General features: G+C 40.4%; 1 protein-coding gene across 3 annotated transcripts in view; it reads right to left on the reverse strand.

Annotated features, from left to right (window-relative positions):
• Positions 1–18,546, reverse strand: part of MYOT (myotilin) — a 607,534-nt gene that overhangs the window by 122,827 nt on the left and 466,161 nt on the right. For 2 of the 3 annotated variants that reach the window (XM_069199262.1, XM_069199263.1), the window contains 2 exons: positions 16,642–16,688; positions 4,702–4,831 (listed from right to left, as the gene is read on the reverse strand). In XM_069199262.1, the coding sequence (XP_069055363.1) occupies positions 4,702–4,831; positions 16,642–16,688 (177 nt within the window). The remainder of the gene's footprint in view (positions 1–4,701; positions 4,832–16,641; positions 16,689–18,546) is intronic. The other variant, XM_069199264.1, reaches the window with a different exon arrangement.

An 18,546-nucleotide genomic window follows, 5' to 3' on the forward strand; every position in this document is an offset into this window, starting at 1 on the left:
ACCATTGCGAATGCCATCCAGGGACTGGCCACTCAAATCAAACAGAGTAATGCGTTCCTGGAGGGCATTCAGAGTGCACCTGCTGGCCTACAGAGATCTTTTCAGGCTCTGGCACTCCACACTGACGGTAGTCAGTCACCCTTTGTCTACCATCCCCCTTCGAACTTCCTCTTCCTAACCCCAAACACCTCTTCCCCTACCAGCCAAAGCACACAAACAGACAGGCATGCGTCCACCTCAACATCCAACAGTAGTTCAGACAAACATAAGCACCACAGGACACACCACCGTCATACACAGAAGCAACATTCAGATGCATATACATCCACACTCACAACCTGCTCTGACACCCCGCCACACCCAGCATCACAGACAGCACACTTGCAGACACCACACCAGCATCCACAAATCCAGCCACAACACCTATTCTACCAACAGACAGCACAACAGCAGACCCTCTGACATCCACTTAAGTCACCACACCCGCAGACAACACAACCACTGACACTCCTACATGCAGCACATCCACCATACCTGCAGTCACCACCCCAACAGACAGCCACGCACACACCACGGCATCTCCCAGCCACTCCCTCTCAGCCCAACACACAAACTCCTGCACTCACCCACCCAACAGACACCCACCACACACAAGCATACCTCCCACAAACATGCACCCAAGACATCTACAGAAACACCGCAGACAATCACTCCCTCTCTCTCCACACCTGAATCCTTTTGTTACGATCGTCCCCATGTGTACAAAAAGTAATTCCGCTAGGAATGTGACCTTTTCCCACCTCCTCTCCCCAGTGAAACCCTTAAATGTGCTGCTTCACTCCCCAAGTCCATGCCTTCCACCTCAAAGGCCTCCACTGCCCCCTCCCCTCTCATGACCCTCCCCTGCGAAGAAGTCTACCTCTCCCAAGAAGACCCAACCCTCCCCCAAGCCTAATGCTAAGAGCCCCCTCCAAGCCAAATCCGAACCCCAACTAAGTCTAAGCCCAAACCACCCCTCTGCCAACCCCCTCCCTCAGATCATCCCTGAGGTGCCTGCCTGCCCCCTTGATGCCCCTACCTGTGGAGGTAACATGAGACTCAGGAGTCAAGTTGGGGCACCATATGGTGCCTTTGGCAATTTACATTTGCTTTGATATTGGACTGGCTAATGGCCTTTTATTTATCTATTTCTTGCTTTAACTAATATAAAGATACCAACCCGTTGCTGGTTTTCAGGTTACATCCTTGTGCTGCATTTCCTTTCCTAGTTTAAAGTTGTTCCTGGCTGACATTGGTTGTGTGCCAGTGTTTGTGTGGTGCTTGTGCTTCCTGTATTGTATGGGCAGTATGTGAGAATGTGTGCAGTGCTTTTTTAGCCCAGGGATAGGGTGTGTGTAGTGTGATGGGCATGTGTATAAAGCAGACATGTTGTTGTGATGGTATTGAGTGCTCCCTTTCTGTTTTTCCTGTTTAAGGATGCTCCCCTGAGCCAACGAGCTCTGGTTGAAGCACCTGTGTGCCAGTGAGTGCTACATAAACCTGAGAGGTCTTTTGGCAGCATTTGTAGCAACCGCACAGACAAAGCTGCTCTCTCCTGATGAAGGGCTGAACCAGAAACACGTATCCAGAGATTTACAGCACTTGCTGCACCTACTAAGGTGAAAAACTTTAGATTACTTTATGGATACAAAACAAACTTGTACTGCATTTACCATGATACATTGGGACTGACTACATGCTGGAGTGTGAAGCAGAGTGCTTCCTTTCTGTTTTTCATGGTATTGTGTGGTGTTTGAGTTGACATGTGTTAATTGTTGTGGTGTGTGGCTTTGTGTGCTTTGACTGTGTGAGTGTGTGTTTGTATTGTGCATGTTATAACAGGTACGATGTGCTGTGTGATTTGTGAATTGTGTGTCGATTAGTAAGTATGATTTTGTGATTGTGTGTGTTTGTTCCCTGCTGGTGGTATGCTGTGTTGTATGTGTGATGTGTCCTTGGCTAGTGTCTATTGTGAGTGCTTGCCAATGTTTTTATGATTGTGTGGCTGTGGTGGTGTTGTGACATGTTGTTGTGCTGTATGGTATTGCGTGAGACTGGGCCTGTGCTGTTTGTCCATGCATATGTGTGTGTTTTTGTTGTGTGGTGTGTGTGGTGGCTGTAGTGTGTGTGCTGTGCATGTGTGGGTGTCTATGTGGCTGTATGTGAGTGTGCGTGTCAATGTGCAGGAACATGTGAGTAGCCTTTGCACCCCCTCCTTTTGGTATGTTATGTAACTGTACAAAAATTAACAATATACAAAAGTGACAGGTGAGTATGTGTATTTTTGGTTGCTGTTGTCGCTGCAGGCGAAGATTCCGTAGTCTTTCAGTGAGCAGGAGCAGTGGGATGACATCTAGCTCTGGTCCCATGGTGGCACCGGACGCGTATGACTTTCTGGCGGTGAATGTCTCCTTTCATAGAGTTTGTTTCTGCCTGGGTTTCTGAGGTGGAGCGACCGCAGCGGAAATATTGGCAATGTGCAGCCTCGTAATATGACCTGCGGAAACATGGTCTCCGCCGGCCTGCTGGTTCCTTCAGTCGTCCGTTGCGGTCTGACCAGTGCCGGCAGTGCTTTGGCTGTATTCTGTGGGGAATACCAAAATGGTCATAATTTGGCAGTCTTCTCCGCCAGCCTGTCGGCGGTATGACTGCCATCGCCAACATGGTGTTCATGGGACTGCCAAACACGTAATGAGGCACTGTGTGTGAATAATTTCTTGTCCCCCAAAAGGGAACTGTTTATATTACCACCTAGTATATACGAGTGCTCACTGAGGTCACACCATAAATCCTTATAAATACAGCCACTTATAAATTTGACTGAATACCTGCAACTGTGTTGTCCTTGATGTTCTCTAAAAGACATGGCAAGTAAAACATTTCACCACATCAGTAAAACGTATTTCAGCATCTGAAGGACTCTTAATCACTTTTAAAACACTACAGTATGAAAATGTGCAATAATATAACTGAAAAGAAAGTCAAAACAAATCGCAATATGGGACAAGACAAAATCTTAGCCACCACAATTGCACAAGTTTACAAGGATAAATTTTGGTTAGCTTACTGTCACAAACTTTATATAATAAAGCATATTGAAAGAAAGATCACTGACGGCTAATTTGTTTCCAGCTTGTTGTTTTAAACCATCAGTTTTAGGGACAACTCGCTTTTGCTTCAATATAAGCTTGTATGGTGCCTTTGGTATCCTTGGTAGATCAGTTAATATTATTTGTTATTTTTTATTTTCTTGTTTTACTTTGGTACGTTTTATCTAATGTCAGTGGAACATGATGTAAGCAAACATCGCTACTGTGATAATGATGTCTGAAATATTCAGGGTCGACTGGGAACAAAAAGCAGCCCTGGCAAAAATTTTAAAATCTGCCCCCTCTCTTCCTTGCCTCTCTTTCGCTTTCTCTCTTTTCTTTTCTAATCCTCCATTTTCCAGGGGCGGCTTCTTCGCAATGGCGAAGGAGCGTCGCCCCCCTGGCTAAGAGCCAGCAGCTGAAAAATAAAATAATAGTTTACTATTGTTTTATTTTTCAGCTGACCAAACTGACAAGCGCATTTAGGTGTCACCAACTAGGCTGTCACACAGCTGGGTTGGAGAAACTGCACAGACTCCCAATCAGTGCCTGAGCAGCAGACAAAGCCGCTCAGACCAATCTTGATGCTGTTCTCGTGCTGAGTTTAGCATGACAGCAGCACCAGGATTGCGTGGGAAGTCTGTGCTAACACCATCAGAAGAGGAGAGCAAGGCAAAACAGCAGGAACAGGTAAGTTTATCTTTTTTTAAAAAAAAATTCCGTTCTCCTTCTCCCATGCCTCCCACCCCCTTTGAGATTTGTGGCGGGCCGCCACTGATTTGGTCACTCCCACCTCAAGCTTGCCTGCAACCACCGTTTTGTATGCTGCAATTAACCCCTGGAAGCTGGAGAGGTGTCCGTGCCATAGCAGAGCGCAAGGGCCTCCAAAATCTGCCTTTAATGGCTGCAGTCCTCTGAGGGAAATGCACAATAGAATAAATGGCCAATCCGGTACAAGAAGTAAGTACTGACCATTTGTACCAGATAGCATTAATGTGGTAATTTTGACACAATCTGAGACAAACCCAGATGATGGTACGGTGGGAGAGAGAACTGGACTGCCCATGCAGGGTTGAAGCTAATTTCAGGGATGGATGGCCTGCCAGGGTCCAGTCCGGAAAGCCCCATTGCACTAACGCAGCCCACGCTCAATACCCATACCTAGCTAAGCGTGACTTTTTCCCATCAGGTGACACAAAATAACTCCCTTTAGCAGGCAGTCTGTTCAGCTATTTACACTAAGGGGTGGACTCACACACTGCATTATGCAATACTAGAGATATTTAATAAGCAATAGTCTCTTTCTGTGAATTTCAAACAGAAGGCACATACATCATCAGTCCATGAGGAACATGTAATATTAAAAAAGACACATTGCAGTTTTATACCTTAACATGTTGTTGTAAAAATATCAGATTGGTGAAGGCAATGAGGAATAACAAAATGCAATTCGATCATACCATTACAAGAAAACTGTACTTTCTTGCAACATTGTCAATTGAAACACAGACCATTGATTAATACTCGTTACATACCAGATAACATGGCAAGATTTAATTAAATTCAAACTCACTTTGAAGTCTATCCTGCAGAACCGTCCTTCTTCAAGCTCTAAATCTCCTGGGATGGTAAGAAATCGGGGTGGGAACAGCTTTTCTTGGATTGATCGGTTTTCGTTTCCTTCTCCACGCGAAGGCCTGTTCCTGTAAAAACATTAAGTGAGTGAGGAGCTAAGGTATTATCAAACACCAGTCTTTTAAAATTCCACACATGAAATCCCAGAGTGAGAAAATCAATGAATATCCATTGGCATTTAAATGTTTCGCACCAAGACAATGTTAAATACCTTGACATTACTATCATGCAGTGTCTTGCTGCATGTTTTAAATTAGATCATGGGTAACCACTACCATGATCAAGCTGAAAATTGTATTTTGATATCATCTACTTTGGGCTCAGCATAAAATAACTCTTGGCTGGTGTATTTTATGACATTCTAGCTAGGTACAAGTGTAAGGGTCTGATTATGACATTGATGGTCCGAGGACCGCCAATGCCACGGTGGCGCTCAGACGGCCGCAGTTGCGGTGGTTGGGCCGCCAGATTACGAGGTTAGAGGGCAGACCTGCAAACCTACTGCCATCCCTGCCAGGATCTTCATTCCCGACAGGCTGACGGTGGGTGCAGGTTGTAATCAGCCAGGGCAGCGCTGAACGCGGTGCTGCCCTGCTGATTACAACCTTGTTCTCTGCCAGCCTTTTTAAGGCAGTACCAGCGCCATGAAAAAGCTGGCAGAAAACAGGTGCAGGGGGCCACAGGAAGGCCCCTGGACTGCCCATGCCTATGGCATGGGCATTGCAAGGGGCCCCATGCCCAGCACCTTCAAAATGAGTACTGTCTGCTGTGTATTTGGCAGCATTGCCGCCGGGTGAATTATGAGCCGGTGACAATGCTGCCGCCACTTTCCTGCTGGGCTGACCGGTGGAAACCTTGGTTTCCGCCCGTCAGCCCAGTGAAAAAGTCGTAATGGGGCCGGCAGGGAGGTCGCCAGCATGGCAGCGACAACCCCATCGGAAGTTTGGCGGACGGATGTTCCCATCCTCCAAACTTGTAATAGGGCCTTCAGTGTATTGTCATGTAGGAGTTACCACTGTGACATGATCCAGTTCATCATGCAGTGCCTCTGGGAAATCAGGCACTCAGTTACAGAAAGAGTATGTCTAAACATTGCCAAAATGACAAAGGGCCAGATTTAGAGTTTGGTGGACAGGGTTACTCTGGGTATCCTGTCTTTCGTATTACGATCCTATAATAACCTAAGGGGATCGTAATATGGCAGACTGGTTATCCGTCACGTTTGTGACGGAGTAACCTGTCCGCCAAACTCTAAATCAAGCCCTATATGCCTAATAAAACTCTATCAATGTATAGATCTTACTCTGTGCTGTAATGTATTTAGCTTCCACTGGGAAAATGGCTTAAGCGACTCCTTCTTATGAGTCATTAAGTATGATTTTATAGTTTTTCTGTATTTCGAAAATGCCAATCTCTTTAAGTGAGGAATGTCTTTGGAGTGGTGGCCATGTGTTGTCATTTGATCCTTTTCATGGCATGTTTTACTTTTATATTAACTAGCGGGGGAAGAAGAGGAATTAATAAATCCTCAAGAGGTGTCACCTACCTTTCAAGGTGAGGTATACACAAAAAGAACAGGTAGTCTTGTAAGTACTGTGAGGCTGAACTTTTGCCCCCAAAAATACAAAACCTGTGTGTCGCACTATTTGGGTGTTCCTTAAAACAGAAGCCCTCACCTACATGCTCCATCATCAGGGTTGCCCCATTGCCAGCATGAATGTTGCTGTGCAGGCCGATCCTAAGCTTTTGATGTCTTTGGAGAGGTTTTTGATAAAGTTAATATGAGTATTTCTTTGCTGTAAATGGTCCCTATCTGAATAACTGTAAAAAACTGCACTAGGGTAGCTAAAATTGATATCATTTTAAAAGATATTACCCATAGACTTGGTGGGTTGAGAGGGAAATATATTGTCCACTACTGGACTTTATACAAGTCTCCATATACAATTAACTATTTAAACTGCCAAATACTACTACTTAAGCTTAGGTTCGACTGGAGTTTGGCCTTGGGTGTCAACAACTAGCTCTGCAAGGTGCATTCATTACATCCTGCAAAAGGTTGGAGGAGGCCCCAAGAAGTACATTGAATTAACACTTATGCCAAGGAATTGTGCACCATAGACCTGATAAGCCTTGACAGAAATGCATAGAATCCTCATTAAGTGCATTAGGCCTCAATGATATGTGGGCTGCACCAACTTTTCCTGCGTTTTTTTAGATGAACAGTTAACAAAAGTTTAAAAAGATCTTCACAACTGTGTGACAAGGATATTATTGCAAAAACATTACGTGGCTGGATTGTTTCAAATTTGTATGTCATTCCTCGGTGTCAACAATATCTCAATAATAACTTTTCTCTTCATCTGGAGACAAAGTTCCTTTCATATAGAATGCACAATTTTCCTATGAAAGACCAGACCTTTGGCTTCATTACGAGGCTGGTGGTCCTAGGACCGCCAGCCCCGTAGTGGCAGTCGGACCACCGCGGCTGTTGCGGTCCAACCGCCACATTACAAGATAGGCGGGTAAACCTCCCATAGACCGCCTTCAGCCCGTCTGGATCTTTGATCCTGTGGGGCCTCAGCACCGCCAGGCTGATTAAAACCTTGTTCTCAGCCAGACTTTTCATGGTGGTTTCCCCACCTGGAGGGGGCCAGAGGGGGGCCCATGTACTGCCCATGCCCTTGACATGGGCAGTACAGGAATTCCCCTGCCCAGCACCAGCACCCTTCCCCTGCCCCGTACCCTTGAAATGCCCACTGTCTGCTATGCAGGGAGTGGGTATTTCAAGGCTGCTGGTGCACCCTGCTTGCAGCAGCATTGCTGCTGGCTCTATTATGAACTGGGACAATGCTGCTGCACCTTTTCCAGTAGGCTGACAAGCGGGAACATCAGTCCAGTGGGAAAGTCGTAATAGGCCCTGTGAGAAGACCTCCATGTCCACTGCATTCTTTTCACCATGGGGCTGGTGGGCCGATGGTCGGCCCGTCAGCCTATTAATGAAGCCATTTGTCCCAAGATGGAAAGTAACAAGGACAGATGAAATTTCGTGGTTTGCTGTTGCAAAGAATAGTAGGTGCTGCACATTTCATGTATATACCCAGCTTTGCTGAATGCTCGCAGGTAATTGCTAAAGAAGTGTTTTTATCAACTTAATATAACAATTTGCGCAAATAACTTGATTCATATCTTAAATGGGCAACACATTACCTTAAGCTGCAACTATGTTAAATTTATAGACTATTTTAATTTTTTTTATTTTTTATTATTCGGAATTTTATCAAAGATGAATTGCACAAATTGTGAACCATTGGTCACAACATTTTACCTGCAGTCTGATGTTAGAACCTAGGTTTGTAATTTTATGTATAATGTGTTTTTGTATTTTTGTATATTGTAACACTTTATTAACCAATACAGATAATTGACAGGGAAGTATATGTATCAATATAGAGTCTACTGGACCAACACAATCAGAGGCTCAGACAAAATAACTATGTCAACAACTGCAGGCAGAGTTCCTTTTAACTGCATCTCTTAGAAGAATCTTGTACAAAGGGCTATGATGAACTATACTCTTCCCTTCATATAATGCTCTTGTCAATCATCTGAAAACCCCTGTATTTTAATATGATGTTTATTTCAGGGTGAATATTAGTTTTCTTCAATTGGGGAGTCTAAAATGTTTGTATATAAAATACTTACTGTAAAATTAGGCATCCTCACAATTGGGCTATAGATATGCTCTAAATGTCTTAAAAATGATGCATGAATATTCTAGGAGCAGCTTTGTGTATTTTGTGACAAATTTTTCAAATTTCCGTTTTGGTGACTTGGAAAAGTATTTTCCTGCTTAATGTCAAATAATTTATAATGATGGAAAATAAATATCTTTTCTATGCATGGTTAAGTTACACATCCTTTGTACAGAAAAATCATGATTTATGTTTGAGGGGTTATCCTTAATTCTCCTAATCTACTTTTATTGTTTAATGGCACAAGTCCCAACAGTCCTTTTTGGGCAACCCATATCTCACCCTAAAGGCAGCACTCTCTACATTACTTTCAGTTGTGCAATTGAGGTGTATTACCGATATGCTGAAAAGTGAGGACGATTTAGTTACAACTCAAAGAATCATCATAGGTTTAATTGTAAAAATTATTCAACAACATACTTTTCCCACAACTCTGAGAATACCTAAAGGAACAATCAAAGATTAAAGCTGAGAACCAGAATTCCAGAAAAATCTGATGTGGACAGTGATGCTTTACAACTGTTTATGCAGTTCACCATGGTCACATGTATCTTTGTGGGCTGCCTCCAACTTTCATTACTTACTTATTGAAATAAATGGTATTTGCATTCATTTGGCATGAACACATTTTCTATGACTTTAGAGAAATGAACTTTTTGTACAGTGGAAATTCTGCATGACAGCGTAATCAAAGCATTGGTATCGGATTACAAATGTTTTAAAACTTGTGTTTTCACTTAGAAATCACTCCTCAATTGAAGCCCTCCGTTATTTCACATCACAGAAAAAGTGGGAAATTTTCATCATTGTCTGACATCAGAAGCACGAGTATTAGTGTAAATTTAGAAATAGCATATGAATGGGAAAGGTTGTGCATATGCATATTGTAATTATCTATAAAGTTACGACTGTGGGTGTTTGCCTCATTTGCATTGTGACTCTACTGACAATAGCCTTGCAACATTCACCACTCATCTCCTAAGTATCATTTTATTTAGGGAACACATTTATTGGCATTTACCTTAAAATTAAAACATTCACAGAACTGAATAGCAAAAACATCACACATTCTTCCGAGGATGTTATCACAATGAAAAGTAGGAAGTATAAGCTTTACGCCTGGCACACTTTACATAGCACATTTCCCTTGCACATCGCACCAGGATGGGTGGGTTCAGGCTATGCGAGTTCCTAGGAGCGCTAGCAATGTCCCACCAAAATGTTATTTAAAAAATATCATGTGACACAAATATTGTGATGTCAAAACTATTGTGAGACAGAATATTGTGGTAAGTATATTGTGTTTCCACTGTTTTATATTTTTTATTATAGTTGTTTATAATATCATTTAGTAATTATTTTGTTATTTTTAATCACTTTTTGTGTTGTAAGTAATTATTATTTTAATATTAGCTGTGTGTAATAATTTTTTGTTCTAGCTCGTTTTATTTTTAATTTAGTAATATATATATATATTGTTACATTTCTGGTTGTCTTTTATATGTATTTGTTGGCGTGTTGTTGGGTTTGTAAGGGAGTAGGGTAGGGAGTTTAATTAATATATTTTATAGTTGTTTATAGTTTGCCTTTTACATTTTTATTCCATTTAGTGATTAATTAACTGACGCAAATTATTTGTTAATTACTTTAGCAATAACATAATTTACATAAAATATATTTTTTTTTAACTGTTGATTTAAACTATTGTTTTATCTAGTAATTGGCTAACTAGATTAAATTATTGATTGTAAGTTAATAAGACTGATAATATCTTTTTTTTTTTATTATTGTATACAATTGTTTTTTGTATTTTATATTTGGTGGGCGTTGGGTCTTTAGGGTAGTAGTGTAGGAAGTGTTTTACATAGTTATAATAATTTTTTTTTTTATTGTTAAATACATGTTTATATTATTTATTACTGTTTTTATGTAATTAAAATTTGAATTAATTATATACATTTTATAATGTAAATGTACATTTTATAATGTAAAATTGTGGTATATGTTTAATAAATCTACAGAAATTAGTTTTTGTTTCCTTTCTATGTATTTTTCTTTTTAATTTTGGAGTGGGAATATTAAATCAAACCCCTCCAAATTTCAACACTTTCCTTGCTCTTGCTTTCAATGAAGTGGGAATAGTAACTCTGATTCCTCTAAGGCCCAACACTTTCTCTACTGCCATTTACATTGGAGTGGGATTAGTAAATCTAACTACTCTGAAGTTCAACAGCTTTGCTACTGTTGCTCAGGGTAGAGTGGGAATGGTAAATCTAACTGCTCCAAAGTCCAACAGTTTTCCTACTGTTGCTAGGTTAGAGTTTTCCTACTGTTGCTTGGGAAGGGATGAGAATAGTAAATCTGACCTCAAAGTCCAACACTTTCCTGATTGCTGCTCGGGTTAAAGTGGGAATAGTATATCCTCCAAGGTCCAGCTCTATTCCTGCAGTGGCTTACGTTGGATTGAGAATAGTAACTTTGACTCCTCCAAAGTTTAACAGTTTCCATATCAATGGTTTGCTTGGAGTGGGAACAGTAATTCTGACCTCACCATAGCACACATTTTCCCTACTGTTGGTGAATTTGGGGTGGGAATAGTACAAGTCACCTCTCTAAAGTCCAACACTTTCGCTACTGTTGCTTATGTTGGAGATGGAGTAGTAAATGGGACCCCTCCACATTCCAACAATGTTGCTTACATTTGTGTGTGAATATTAAATCTGACCCCACCAAAGCTCAACACTTTCTCTCAGTTGCTTACGTTGAAGATGGCACAGGAAATTTGACCCTCTCCAAAGTACTTAATGTTGCTTATGTTGGAATGAGAATAGTTCAATCTGATGCCTCCAAAGTCCAACACTTTTCCTACTGCTGCTCAGGTTGGGGTGGGGATAGTAAATCTGACCCCTCCAAAGTCCAACACTCCATACTCTTTAGTTGCAAGATGGCCTTCCAGGAGTCCAGGACTGAATTTGACTCTTTCGAAGTATATTTTATTGCTTTAATTTTTTTGTTTTTTTACATTTATTGTTGGTGATTTAATTTTAAAACTTTAGTTCAGTTGTAATTTTATTTTGTATTATTTAAATATAAATATATATATATATATATATATATATATATATATATATATATATATATATGTAACTTATTCCTATATATATATAGGAATAAGTTACGTTTTAATAAATTATTTTTTATGTTTATAATCCGATAACATGTTTTTGTTATAAATGTAAATATTTAGTTTCTTAATTTCTAATTAGTATAGGTATTTTTCATGTTATTAATTATGTTTGTTTAATATGTTTATTTATTCCCATTTTATGTTTTTTATTTTATTTTAAAGTACATATTTTTATTTCATTTTTTGTTATAAAAAGTATTTTTATACTTTTGATATTGTATATTATTTAAATGTAATAGAATTTCTAAACCTAATACCTTTTTAGAGTTAATTATAATGCTAAGCATTTACATTTCAATATACTTATCTCTGTTATGACAATATTTTTGGCCAGAATATTTTTTGTCAGTATTTTTGTATGTTACATGATAAGTAAGCAATATTTATGTGTAGCAATATTTTTGTTGTCAGTATTATTGTGATAAACAACAAGGGAAACCCATGGATAACAACGGACCAGGGGTTGACATATAATTATTATAGAAACAATGGCCCCTAATTAAAAGATTAAACAAATATATATATATATACGGGAGAACAATCATACCCATATGCACAGTCCAATCAACATAAGATATATTTTATTTTCAACTGAATTACACAAAGAAATGTAAGTGGGAAAGCATGTTCAATAAGAACAGATTCAGGCAGACTCACTCGAAACATAAGAACTTTGGGTGTGTGAGGTAAATTCACTGTAAATATTTGAGTTGAACAATGTGGAATGGGTGGCAATAGCACCCTCTTCCCCTCTTGCCATTCCTCGTCTATGGGTGATCGCACATCACCCTCCGGGGACTATCCATGGGTATCAAATATTTCATGCTGGTGACTCACCAATGGGCAGTATAAAGTTGAAATATTTCTTCTCACTAGTCCACCCATAAACAAGTATGGAATATGGTGTTAATGCATGTGTCATCTGGAGATATTTAACTTCTGTGCAGGTCATAGTTGATTTGAAGATTTTCAAAGGAGCACATAGTTGTGCCCATCATCACATCCACAAATTTGGCGAAACCTATGTTTACAAATCCACAAAAGCTCCTCTGGGTCCGGACTTGATCCAACATGGAGCCCATCCATAATGTATCTCTTTTGTGAGTTCATCATGCCACCTCATACTCCTCAGGGGTCTCCCATCTCAATGAAATCACAGTCATCACCATAGGGAGAAGGTTTGGAGGAGTCTCATCCTAATATAAGAAGTGCAGTAGGTGGATATTTAGCATCTTCTGTCTCTATGTAGCATAGTCAGGTTCTGCCTAGTGGCCATTAGGCCAATCATTTATAATGAATAAGTGGTAGGCACAGTAGTACAAGGTGACATCCGCTGCTCCTATGCTTCCATCAAAGTAAGACATGCAGCCGCTGCAAGCAGTGAGCACCCCAGAAATTTGTAAGTCATCGAGATGAGGTGGGTGAAGAATTCCTATTTGTTTTGTGTAATTTTGGAGCTGATATTGCAGGCATGGTAATGAAACATTCTTAAAGATGGATGATCTACCCATTTGGGATATGGCGCGTTGAGACCAATGTGCCCAGTCACTCTGTGTGAGATTTCGTGCCCTGGCCAGGGTCACATCTGTGGTTCTGTAGACCCCCCAGGTAGCAGAAGCTATCTTTAAAGATGGTTAGGTCTGAGGCCCAGTGTAGGTCAGTTGAGTGAAAAATTCTAGACATAGCCAGATTGCTTTCAGGCCACTCGGACCTACCGAAGACACAAGGTATCTGTAGAACCCAGGGACCCAGCCCTTTGGGATGTTGTAAGAACAGGAGTAAGTCGTTGGTGTATAGGCATACTCTATCTGTCACACCCAGTGACTACGATAGGCACTGATTCAGATACTTTCCGAAAGGGGCACTATCATGATGACAAAGAGCAGTGGGAGAGTGGGCATACCCTACGAGTTCCCATGCCCATCGGAAATGCATCTGACATCACTCTGGTAATCTGGACTCTCACCATCAATTTTATATATAATAGGCACTTATGACCTAGGAACAATCTTTTCTAGGACTGAGAAGAGATGATATTCTCACCCCACTGAGTGAAATGCCTTTTCAAAGTCCACCATGAGGAGCACTGACAGTCCCTCCAATTTTCCAACCAGAGCGAGAGCATAGTAATGGCATCTGATATTCTGCCTTGCTGATCTCTGTGGCATAAAGCCACAGGGATCTGGATGGAGTAGGAACCTGACTACTCCACCAAAGCCGGTGGCTAGCACCTTAGCGATTACCTTGACTTCAATGTTAATAATTGAGATTGGACAGCAGGACAAACACAACTGTGGCTGCTGATCTGCCTTTGATATTACGATTATATCAGTTGTGTACCAATCTCTCAGCAATGCCAAAACAGAATATGCCTCCTGTAGCAGTATTTTAAAGGATGGCATGATTTTACAAGCTTTGTGTTTGAAAAACTCTGCAGGTAGGCCATCACGCACCATTCTGTAAGAGGATCAAGGCCTCAAACAGTTTCTCTTATATCCTCATATAAGAGGTCTTTTTCTCCCCTAGAATAATAATGCTTAAGGTCACTCATGAGCTCATGCAATGCAGTGAGGTCCTCTGATTCTGTTGCAGCTGCAATAGTAATAGTAGGTTATAAAAGCATATGCTAAGGGGCAGCACCTAGTCGCCACCTCTCCATTGGAAAGCTGTATACAGGCAATATAGTTCATATTGTCTTTGGTGTGAAAGTGTTTACTAACATTGTGTATGCACATGCAGTGTTAGAAAAAAATGGCAAAAATTAAGTTACTAAACAGTCGGAATGTTTCCTCTTCTGCCAGTGGTTCATGTGCAATACATATTTCGCATTCCTATGCATAAAGCCTGTGGAGCAACAGACAAGAATATATACAGACCACAAATGTAGTTCCCATTAAGGCAAAGTTCAGAAATCTAAAATATATAAGCATATTAACAAGATTCCTTAAGCCCAAAGTTCCGACATGTGCCATCATTGGACCTGGTAGTGCGGCTTAAATACTTTGCATGATATTTGCATGATATTGTTGTTGAAAAATAATGGTTTAAATAAGAGTTTGGCGGATAGGGTATTTGCTACAAATGCATGCCCTATTTGCCAACCAGTTGATCCTTCTGCTCTTTTTGAGTCAGATAGACTGCTAGGTTTTTGATGGCAGCGCCCCCGCTAGATCTGTTGTTGGAAACATTACACATAAAATAGAAACCGCAGTACTCAAAGTAAGACCACAATAGTTTTAAATTATGAATGAGAGTTCTTGGAAAGCTTGTTCAATTCAGTTCCTTCATTAGCATGAACATCCGTTCTACATATGATCATGTGCAAATACAGAGACAGCCACAGTGCTTAATCTGTGCTTGTTGTTTCCGGTGCAGAGCACCAGCACTTACTTGTGAGGGCCGGGGCTTATTCTTACGCCTCAAGCATTTGCTGTGAGCAAAAGACACGTATGGGAAAGACGGAAGAAGGAAAAACTAAAGAGCGTCATAAAGGGAGAAAGTAGAAAGTTGCAGGATGAGCTGAAGGGGCAGGGGTGGCCGTAAATGGAGCGAAGAGGCCCGAGATGACTTCAGGATTATGCTGCCTCAGTGTTCAGTGCTGGCAGACTTAATTACAGTAGCCTTGTGTTTAAGAGAAGGGCTTTGAGCACCGGCACCTCCTAATTTACAAATTAGGCACTGGACAGCCAAAACATGTTTCGTCCCCTCTGGGACTTTTTCAAGGTTAAAGTAAGTCACACTAAACTCTGTGAAGGTGTAAAGCATAGTCAAAAGCATAACGTCTTAAAGAAACGTCCATGATGTCCAGGACGAGGAATCGTCATCAGTCAAAAGTCACCAGCATTAAGCCCCAAAAAGACCCAAAAAGGTCAAACAAAGTAAGAGAGGGGTATGTACCGAGTTGTTAGATAACACAATTAGTTAGCGAAGCCAGAACAACAGAGTAAGGTATTTAGAACTGATGGTCTGATCTTCAGTTCGGGACTGCCAGAGAAAGACTGCTGCTTCCAAGTACCCTTAAAAAAAAAAAACTCCCCATAATTCCCATAGTGTCAGGGTCATTAGTGTTTTGTTATTCACAAAGAGACTCTTGCTTTGGGTTCTTGTTTTTGAAAAACAAAATGTAACAGCGGCTCATCAAGCTTTTTGTGTCTTCATAAAAGTCACCATGGCAGTGTCTACTTTGAAGGCACAGAGATCACTGCAAGGGCAGAGGTGATCTCACAATACAGCCGGCCGTTGTCTGTCACAGTGCCAAACATAATGTCCTCCACCACACTGAGGAACGGTGGACTGCCTGCCCAACCATAAACTAGGCCCTAATTGTTATGACATTTATGTGACTGATAATGGAGATCTGTAGGGACAGCATGCTAACTGGCAGGACTCCAGTTGTACGGGTGGATAGGAAACATGCTAACCTACTATCCTTCATGGCCCACCCTCACTCAGACCCACTATTTAATAACTGAAAAACACTCATTTACCAACTAAATTTACCAGTACACGTCGCTTACTGCTACCAAATATTACTGACATTGTTATATTATTATTATAATTCATAAGGTTCCAAGGTGGCTGAAAACCGGCATGATGGGGCGATACGACGCATACAAGTAATTAATTAAAGAAAATACTGTTCAAAATATTTTGCTAAGTTTATATCCTAAATATCATGTACAACAAGAAGGGCTCACGTTAGCAGTACAAACGAATCAATTTTCTCAATTACATTCACAGGTTAAGTACTATTCAAGAACTCTATCTAATTTGTTGACTGTTTATGAATGATGAGTAAAAGCAAGTAGGTTCTTGAACAGCAGTGAAAGCTAAACATCAACCATTCACCATACATTTTAATTTGCTAATTCAAAAACCTGTGATCTTAAAGTATAATATTATTCTTGCAAAAAATACAATTGCGCAAACTTCTTACCAGTCTTGTGTTGTTTGTCCGGGTGATGCTTGATTGTCGGGGCACTGCTATTTGAAAGACATAAAATAAGTGCAAAAGTAATGTATATGATTTAACTGCAAGAATGCACACACTCATTTTCACATACTTTCAAGCTTTGGATTTCTAGGTTAGGCTAAATTAATTGCGGTAGTTGCATTTATATAGGTGGCAGCAAGATAGGCATGCAAGTTTCAAGAATCTTGTGATGTGTGTAGTTTCTTCACCATGCAAAGGTGACATTAGGTACCTTCATTGTTGGGCTATTAAAAGACAGGCCTGTAAGTACAGAAACCATGTTTTGGGGTTCATGCATTTTCTGCAAACACTCTGTGCATATCATTGTGCTTCCTGGCCGACGTGAGTCAATCATTCCAGATTGTTTCAGCAAGGTTCACCTTCAAAAGTTCTGTTACATCAGTTTATTGCATTGGTTCCTTCGGGCGGGGAGAAAAACGTGTAAGCTGACTAAAGAATAAAAATGGGGCGCTGTAAAAGTATAAGTTTGTGCACCAAATTTGATCTATGCTGATTCAAAATGAAATAGAAGGTGCATGCAATTACTTCCTAAGTAAAAAGGAAACTAAGTAAGCTTGTCAACACTGTATTCATCAAATGTAGGTTTTATGTAGGAAAGTCCTTGATAAGAATGACATTTAAAAACTAGGATTGCTATAATTCACCTGTCGACACAACATAAAGTTTAGATTTCCTATATAGCACTGCAGACACATTTGACATATTTTATCAGAGGTGCACTGCACTTGTGTAGCAAACTTTCTATGCAAAATCCTTTAATTGAACTTTGTCTTTAGGCATTGCTTATGTTTCTATGCAGATACAAATGATCTCATGCAATAAAAATCATAACAGCATGTGAAAAAAGTTAAACATGTTTCATTACTTTGCAATTTATGACTTAATTCAATCACGTTATGCAGTGAAAGACTTAAAGACCCTCATCAGTTAAGGGCTACATTCTGATCCTTGTGCAGACACGGGTTTGCACAGAAATCAGAATTACGAGTTGTGTGATAATCAAAAGTACGTTGCAGGTTTCGCCTCAAAATTCTGGCCGGTCAAATCTACTGAAAGTTATCATGGTTAATGACCCAGATACTGGCAAAGCATGTGTATTTCGGTGTTAAAAACAGATTCAAAATGTTATGGCCCATTTTCGGTTTCAGAACATGGGTATTTGCCGCACATGGTGAATACCTCACACTGGGTTAATAGTATTTACCATGGGTGGTAAATACCCCATCCTTTTCCAAGAGACATGTAATGGATGCCTAGGACGATTACAGGAAATTCTGGAACCCACAACGGTTTCCAAGATCCCAGGACCTCATTTTAAAAGGCCCTCGAAAACAACATGCGTAGTGCAACAGCTGAACAATAAACATCAGTCTTGTCACTTGCACATCACTCTAGCTGTTCCTTTTAAAGCTTGCAACTTCAGGTAGCAATCTCTGATTATCAGTATCTTCTGTCCAGACATCCTGAAAAATTAGGGTAAGTGGAAAAATGGGATGCAGCATGAGATGGACATTCAGTATTAAATAGAGGAAAGTAGAAAATAGAACACATCTGTTTCTATATTAGCCAAATTGTACACATACAAGATAACTTGCTGCTTAACGTATAAACTCTTCTGCCCTATACAATACACTGTAAAGGAAATCACCCATCCTCATTCTCCATGTCAATGAGAATTCGCATGGACACATGCCATACAGTATAGTATCTCTGCCCCAGATGACACTTGTCTCAATATCTATTACTCGCTTTCAAACATGAGAGGGGAAAAGGCAAAGTTGAAAAAGTGATTGTGTAAAACAAAGAAAAAAGGAAATACTACCTCATCAATGAAGTGTGCCATCATTT

The sequence above is a fragment of the Pleurodeles waltl genome, chromosome 7 (assembly GCF_031143425.1).
Source record: "Pleurodeles waltl isolate 20211129_DDA chromosome 7, aPleWal1.hap1.20221129, whole genome shotgun sequence".
Classification (NCBI taxonomy): Eukaryota; Metazoa; Chordata; class Amphibia; order Caudata; family Salamandridae; genus Pleurodeles; species Pleurodeles waltl.